An 8,660-nucleotide genomic window follows, 5' to 3' on the forward strand; every position below is an offset into this window, starting at 1 on the left:
GTTCTCTGCATACAGCTGATCAATTTTGGGCGTGATTTTTATTCCTAGATACTTAAATCCTTTAGGTGCCCAACGGAAGCTGTTTTTTTTTTTTATTCTTACAGCATACACATTTAAACAGATAGATTATGAAAAATTAAAATAATATGGTGTGTGGGGTTTAAAATACCCTTATACTCCTATATGAATTTGTTACATGTACCTCAGGAGGATAATGGGTATTGTGTCAACTATTAACTACAAATTGTCAGTAGACATTCTGTCAAAGTCACAGGAATACTGATACAAGAAAAAGAAAAAAAAAAAAAAAAAAAAAAAGAAAAAGAAAAAGAAAAAGAATGTGCAGCCTGGTCTGTCCATTCAGGATTAGCCTGCCAGCTGACTAAGCAGTTTGTATAGAAATTGGCTTTGAAGGCTTTTAACACTTTGTGCTACAGATAACGTCGGCATCATCACATGGATTTCCCAGAAGCTTACAGGTATTTAACTATGGTGTTAAACAAGGCTCAGGAGTAATGTCTTGTGACAGGTAAACTAAAGCTTTGGGCAATGCTTAAGTCATAACAATAACCCTCCCCAATTATGTTTGATTGTGCATTGTGTAATGATGATAGACAGCCTCATTCAGACGCATGGAACAAGATTTAGTTAGGTGATAGCAGATTGTATATGAGAGCTGCATTTGGACAGCAAGCAATTTAACTAACTACAAAATGGGTGAGTACAACCTGTTGAACATGGAGCCCCAAGACTTAAATAGAGTGGTTGAAACAAGATCCTTATCCTTCTAAAAGATGATATACCCAAGACTAGACTATAAAGAAAAGGTGGCTTGAGTTTTGTATAAGGCTTGTACTAGTTGTCACACCGTTGCCTGTGTATACAAAGAACCAACAATATCTTCAACACCAAAGTTGAATAACAGTATATTAATGTTTTTCCCTCATAAAGAACTCTTTCATTCTTAAATTAGATGGCAGTTTGATTTTTAATAGGGGCCTAGTCTAGTCTCGACATGAACATGTTCACAGAAAAGGTTCAAAATCAAAATTGATTAAAATTTTCCAATTAAATTAATGACTGCAGCTTGGACAAGATAGCAAAAATCCTACTTATTGTCTGTTTAATTATGATTGTACATCCACTGATGGCTAGTCTTATGCCACTCTGTTATAATAGGTGCATATGACACCATCCACTTCCTGATACGAGGAACATCTTCAGGATCCCAGTGGATTTCATCATGACGGCATTAATCTTACTATTCATTGATCTAGTTATTACTGGTCTTGGACCAGTGGGTCCTCATTTATTCAGCACAGCTGTCTTACTTCTCCTCGGCCACATTCTTTTCTATGAAATGGATGCCCACTCTCACTTCACCTCAATTAATGTAATTCTCTGGGAGCTAACTTGAGTGCTGATGGGAATGAAGAACTGCATTTAGACTACATGCCTGCGAGGGAATGATAACACCAGATCATTAACAAAACAGAGCTGAAAATGCTTACCCATGGAGATGCAATTCTTCATCGTAATGTGTCCCCTACTTTACTTGTTTCCCTTTGCGTATTTGCTGCTGAAGCCATGTGCAATAAAGCTGTTCTGTTATGAAAAAACACATGGGCCAGGATTTTGAAGGGGACATCAGTAAAACCTTTACTCTCTTTTTAAAAGGATCCTCAAAAATAATCAGATGAATTATGATTGAGAAATCAAGTGCAGTATCATTTTAGGGGAATTTTCAACCCTTGCAAAGGAGTGAGAAGATCCCGACAAGGGATTACGATTCAATCATTTTTTCTCGATTGTGTTTCAGTGTCAGTAGTAATAGCGATGGACATAATACCATCTTATTGACTGATATCCAATATGCGATTGCCACATGATTGAGAGTGACAGATGGAATTCAGCTTGTGATAAGGACACTCCTTCTTCTTAAGTGTCTTAACATGTCATGCAACGCCCCACACCAATCCATCCTGCAGTGCTCAGCATTGATTTGATCAATGTGGGTTATGGAATAAGAGTGATTGAGAATAGCTCAAGGCTACAAGGAGCACAGCAGGCTCTGATGCAGGTCAACCTTTACTATCCAATCCAGGTTTACTATCATGTCTGCCTGTTTTTAGATCTCTTGGTTTTACTTGATTACAGATGGTATCATCAAATCCCCAACCTGAACTTTGACCTTAGAGGGAATAAAATGAAATTGAGGTTAGTAAATCTAATCAATAAACCCTGTTTTGATGAGTTTGATATCTAGTTGGTTATTGGTATAGTGGGAAGTAAGTTATTTGTGGCAAAATGTCACCCAATAATTAACAGTATAGCATAATGTGAGCATAATATCACAGATTTGTTTTACCCATTTCTCTACAGTCTCAATCTGTCACATTTAATACGGTCCATGAAATCTACTGAAGCACAAACATGCACTAACCTTCACAAACCCTCTATTAATACAAATAAAAATAAAAAAAATCAGCATGTGACCAGTTGGCAATCAACTTTAAAGTGAAATTTAGAGGACATGAAAGTGCATACCACTTGCAAAAATCTACGTTCTGCCACCACACGTATACGGGAGTCCCCTACGGGCATGCCTTGATGAGTGTGAACTAGATGTAAAGGATTTTGTTTCTGTGGCGTTTTTTATACGCATTTTATCCTGTGCTTGGATATTGGAAATAATGTAATTTCATCTGCATTGAAACCCATCATACAGCTTGATTTCAAAATCAATGATGCTCCCATGTTCAATTCATTTTATTATGTAGACGATGCTAACATTTTTTTACCAACAAGTGGAAATGGAATGAAATGATAAAATAAATGAATTGCATTGTTAGTTGAAGTGGTGCAGGCACGCTAACACATGGGATTGAAATTCATTGTGGTTTGTTTTTTTGCTCTTAGACTGTGCATCTCTCTGTATCCAAAACCCTGTTGGGGTAAAGTCTATATTTTATCGTAAAGGATTGCATGAGCCGAGTATCAGCCACGGCACATAAATCACACTTGCCACCATCCGTCTTTGATTGCATTCTCCTGTTACTGCTGCTCCACCCTTCTGTTTTTTTTTTTTACTCACACAGCAAATCCAGGCTAGATGTAGGGGGAAAAAAAAGAGTTTATGATACCAGAACAAACCACAGATGTGCACAGCATGTGTGTCTGTGAAACAGCATGAATTGGATTTCTGTCTGAAAAATGCTGTTAATTTCACTTAAGGCTGTGCCCCTTCACTCCATGTCAAGGTGATAGCATTGACTGATTGATCGTCTCTAAGGTGTGCAGTGGAAATAGGGTTGAGCATTCGACAGCAGACACAATGAGTGTGCAGGACAAGATGTACGTAGATAACTAAAAAGATTTGGCCTTTGATTTTCTTGCTGGGATCAGTTCTTCCTATTCTACAGTACATCACAAATAGGTCTGATAGAATGCTGTGCATTCACAGCAGCTACTTGCATTTTAAAATGCCTTTCAAAGTTCTGTGCAGAAACCTGAAGGATGCAGAATTCATAACAATTGTCCCTCTCAATTATGCAAGCACGTACTTTATTCCCCGTAACGTCCACCTCTATTCATCTCGAGTCTGTGGCATTAATATTACAGCAAAATTCATGACTATTTTCTGTTAGGAATTGTGTCACATAAGAATGGCATCTTTTTAGCACTTACGATTGTTGAACTAAACACCTGGCAGAAATGGAACACAATGGCCAAAGGAAAGTGTTTAAAAACAAGTTCTTACTGCGGCCAATTCACACAACTCCATGTCCAATCTTTCCATGTTCAAATCACATATCAAAACTCACATTTCTAGAGCTGTTTTTTAATGTTTGATTAATGTTTGTGGATTTTAGTATGTGTATTTTTTTTCAAACTCTTTCTTTGAGGTTTTCAAAAAGTGCCATATAAATAAAAAATAAATGCATTAGGTCTATCACGTATGATTTCAAATTGCAAACTGCATGTTTGAATATCAGCACATAGCTCAATGATATCAAAACGCCATTATGGCGTTTATGCCATATAACCTCATTTTGTCCATTGCTTGAGATGATTGTAATATTCCAGAATATGTATTGAATCCACCTCATCTAAAACAAACCTAAAAACATATATATTTTTTCAAATGTTTTTAAAAGCAGTTTGAAAGTTTTGTGAATTTCATTTTTCCCCTCTTTATGTCTCCACAGGTAACCGATAAGATGGCAGCTGGGGAAGCGACTGGGCACAGCTACCTGGTGGCTTGCTGGCAGCCCATTCTGATCCTGATGCTCGGCACTGTGCTGTCTGGCTCAACAACAGGTTGTCCATCCCGCTGTGAGTGCAATGTTCAAGAGCGTTCTGTGATGTGCCACCGCAAGAAGCTCATGACAGTTCCCGAGGGAATACCTGCAGAAACAAGACTGCTGGACCTCAGCAAAAACCGCATAAGAACCATCAACCCAGATGAGTTTGCCAACTTTCCCAACCTTGAACACCTGGAGCTCAGTGAAAACACTATCTCCACTATTGAACCTGGTGCGTTCAACAACCTTTACGGCTTGCGGACAATGGGGCTTCGTAGCAACAAGCTTAAGCTGATCCAGCTCGGTGTCTTTACAGGATTGAGCAATCTCACACAGCTGGACATAAGTGAGAACAAGATCGTCATCCTGTTGGACTACATGTTCCAGGATTTGTACAACCTCCGGTCTTTAGAGGTGGGTGATAACGACCTGGTTTTCATCTCCCACCGGGCGTTTCATGGCCTAAGCAGCCTTGAGCACCTGAGTCTTGAGAAGTGCAACTTGTCTTCTGTGCCAACAGAGGCTTTTACCCACCTTCACAGTTTAATCACTCTTAGGCTGCGCCTCCTCAATATCAATGTCATACGGGATTATTCCTTCAAACGGCTCTATCGGCTGAAAGTGTTGGAAATAGCCAATTGGCCATATCTGGATACGATGACCCCAAATTGCTTGTATGGATTAAATCTCACCTCCCTAACCATTGCAAATGCCAACCTGACCACAGTTCCTTATGTAGCCCTGCGGCACTTGGTTTATTTGCGCTTTCTTAATCTTTCCTATAACCCTATCCACACAATTGAGGGGAATAAGCTACACGATCTTCTGCGTCTGCAGGAATTTCACCTAGTAGGAGGCAGACTGGCAATGATTGAGCCCTACTCTTTCCGTGGTCTAAACTACCTGAAGATTCTTAATGTGTCTGGAAACTCTCTTAGCACTTTAGAAGAGTCTGCTTTCCATTCAGTTGGCAACCTGGAAACCCTTGCCTTGTATGATAATCCCCTGGCCTGTGACTGCCGACTGTTATGGGTTTTTCGACGACGCTGGAGACTAAACTTCAACAGGCAGCAGCCAACCTGTGCCTCGCCTGAGTTTGTCCAAGGCAAAGAATTCAAAGATTTCCCGGATGTTCTGCAGCCTAACTACTTCACATGTCGCAAGTCTAGGATTAGGGATCGCAAACCCCAGCAGAAATTTGTTGACGAGGGAGCCATCGTTCATTTTGCTTGCCAAGCAGATGGAGATCCGGCTCCAGTGATAATGTGGTTATCCCCGCAGAAAAAGTTTATCACTACCAAAACAATTGGAAGGCTGTCCGTTTTGCCAGACGGTACACTCGAGGTTCGCTATGCCCAGATTCAGGACAATGGCACATATGTGTGTATAGCTAGCAATGCAGGCGGAAATGACACGTCTCTTGCTCACCTGCACATTCATAGCTACTCGCCTGACTGGCCACACCAGCCCAACAAGACTTTTGCCTTCATCTCCAACCAGCCCGCAGAAACTGGTGCTAATGGTACAAGAGCCAATGCTCCTTTCCCCTTTGATATAAAGACGTTGATCATTGCGACCACTATGGGCTTCATCTCTTTCCTCGGTGTCGTCTTGTTTTGCCTGGTACTGCTTTTCCTTTGGAGCAGAGGTAAAGGCAACACTAAGCACAACATAGAGATTGAGTATGTGCCACGGAAATCGGACGCTGGCATGAGCAGCAACACAGTGGATGCTCCTCGCAAGTTTAACATGAAAATGATTTAACGGAGCTGTGGAATTTATTAATTTTGAACTAAAAAAATAAGACAAATGGAAAAGAAGACATTTTCTTTCCTCCCCTACAAACCTGTCGATCCTGGTCTGTTATCATAGAGTTATACGTTTTTTCTTGACTGAAGCACTAGAGAGGAGGGCAGTTCCAGACTTTCACAAGTGAAAGCACATCCGGTGCTACAAGGCATTGGTGGTTTCTACAAGGCCTGAGGGGGCATTTATTGTAAGTCAAATTTGTCATAAGCAGTTTTCCTGTGGATTTATACTGGGAAAAATATATCGAAAAAAAAAACACTTAAAACAGCCAGAATGCTGGGGGCAGATCATATTTTGGCCATTGCTGTTTTGTGTCTGTATTTTTTATTTTGTTTTTTATTTCCAAGGTTAGATGTCAAGTTATGAAAGAGATTTGTATGGGTTGATGAGCACATTTATAAAACATTGAGGCTTTTCAAGTATATCATCACTATGTGCTACATATGGTCAGTTTTTGTTCATGCAGTGATTATAGTTTTGTAATCCATCAAATGTATATCTGTGTCACAATACTTGATAAAAGAGAAAGAGTATGCCCCCGCAATTAGCAGAAATACTTAACATAGTACAGCACAATCATATTATAGGAACTATTAAACTGTTAGTGATGACAAAATTCAATTTGAAATCACATTAGCTAACTTGTGGCGCCCTCTTTGACCAAGAAAGTACAGTGGAGGAAACCATAAAACAGTTTACATTAGTCATTATGTGACTTGAAAAAATGAAAAGATACAATATAAATGCTCTGAATATATGTACTGTAAATTCAGTGATATAGGGATACATCAGTGCAACTTTTACCTTTAACCAATTGTCAGTTATGCACTGTACAACATTGTTGGAGTGTTGAAGAGTGGCAGCAAATACTGTTGTTAAAATGTGGCTCTTAATATAGGTTTTTAGCATTGGAGAAACATAATGAAACCTTTTGAGCCCAGTATCTGATATCAGTGTCACTCATCCCTAATTTTCATATGTAACCCAGACAATGCACACACCTGGATTGGGATACAGTAGCAAATGTGAGATGCTGCTGATATGATGTGATCTGGACCAACAACGGTTGCAGGATATATCTTATAGTTTTGCCATGGAACAAACTGGTTAGTGTTGCTACCTTATACTATACTGTTTATCCCTGACTTTTTGAATTTCATTTCAAAAACTATTATGTATTGGTATAATTTTGTGCTCAACATGATAGTAAGGAATAAAAGTTGTGGTGCTCACGTTTTTGGATACAATGTGCTCCTCAAAATGTAGAATATTTCTTTCATAGTTGTTTAATTTTTTTTGTCGTTTTATGAAATCAATGATTCATTGATGCCGATGCTCCCCCCCCCCTCCCCCCCCTGTCCATCAAAGCCATGGAAATATTACCTTCCATGATCATTTACAGGTTTGCTATTCCCCAGAAATGTGCAATGTTTTGTCTGGGGAAAAGAACTGTGCAAAGTTGGTTCCCAGTTGGTCCTGCATATAAAATGTGAGGTAACACCCTTTCCTTTTCAAGTACACACTGTGGACAGCTGGGCTTTGCAAACGTGTGTAAGGATAAAGGCTAAGTCATTTATGATGGATGACATTACAGACAACAACACAGTAATGGGCTGAAGTATGGATAGAATATGCAGATGGTTTGAGTGACACAGATGTTTTCACCCATGGAGCAATCTGAAGCAGCTTTGGTGTAATCTGTTTTGCATAAAGGAAGAAAAAAAAAAAAAAATCACTGGAAATGGCTCATGATTCTCCCTCTTGCTGATTATGAATGCTCTCTTCGTTCAAAGTGTGGCTACTGTACCAAGCCTTTCTTTCGGTCCCAAGAGACCCGGGATTCTGTTTTTGTTCCTGTTATTCCTTTTTTTAAATTTTGACCCTGGACTATATTGACCATGTAGTCCAAGCCAACTTTCTACAAACAAAAAAAGATACTAAAAAAGAAATCTATGGAAAATACATTCAAATTGTTCTGTGCAATAAAAAGGTAATATGCAGATTCTTTTTTTTTTTTTTTATTAACAAAATTTTGTTGATGTTGAATTGTTGAGAATATGGTATGTTGTATTAAACAATCTATGGACTTTTTTAAACACATGATGGTCATATCTTGATTTTAATCCCATTAGTAAGGATTTAGCAGTGTTTTATGGCCAAAAATGACGGCTGCGTATGTGTGGGGTTTGAATAACATAGGTAATTTTTCCAGGTGCTGAGATTTCTAGCAGTGAAAACTGTCACTCGTCACTATTGTTAAATTGTGATTTTATGTATTATTTCACTTACAGGCCATTGTAAACTGGCATAGTCCCATTGATCTGGATACATGTTCTTCTTCATCAACACAGATTTATGAAAATAAAAAAATACAGTGCCGTAACGCATTGCTGTGTTGCTACCCAAGCACATGCTTCTGTCTAGCTGAGCATTTGGGTCTAATTTGTTATCCATCAGTAACGATATAAGCAATTTGATGTTTGATATATTTGATTGACTACCGCATTAAATGATGATACAGACAGCTAGATAATTTAATATCATGTT

At 38.9% G+C, this 8,660-nt stretch overlaps 1 protein-coding gene and 1 long non-coding RNA gene across 2 annotated transcripts in view; both read left to right on the forward strand.

Annotated features, from left to right (window-relative positions):
- Positions 1–8,073, forward strand: part of lingo1a (leucine rich repeat and Ig domain containing 1a) — a 25,689-nt gene extending 17,616 nt beyond the window's left edge. The window contains exon 2 of the mRNA XM_034879120.1: positions 4,209–8,073. Within this exon, the coding sequence (XP_034735011.1) occupies positions 4,221–6,068 (1,848 nt within the window). The 5' untranslated portion in view covers positions 4,209–4,220 and the 3' untranslated portion in view covers positions 6,069–8,073. The remainder of the gene's footprint in view (positions 1–4,208) is intronic.
- Positions 1–8,209, forward strand: part of LOC117949108 — a 21,576-nt gene extending 13,367 nt beyond the window's left edge. The window contains exon 3 of the long non-coding RNA XR_004657623.1: positions 6,961–8,209. This is a non-coding gene — a long non-coding RNA (uncharacterized LOC117949108). The remainder of the gene's footprint in view (positions 1–6,960) is intronic.
- Positions 8,210–8,660: the final 451 nt, after the last annotated feature.

Source organism: Etheostoma cragini, chromosome 8, assembly GCF_013103735.1.
Source record: "Etheostoma cragini isolate CJK2018 chromosome 8, CSU_Ecrag_1.0, whole genome shotgun sequence".
In the NCBI taxonomy this organism is placed as follows: Eukaryota; Metazoa; Chordata; class Actinopteri; order Perciformes; family Percidae; genus Etheostoma; species Etheostoma cragini.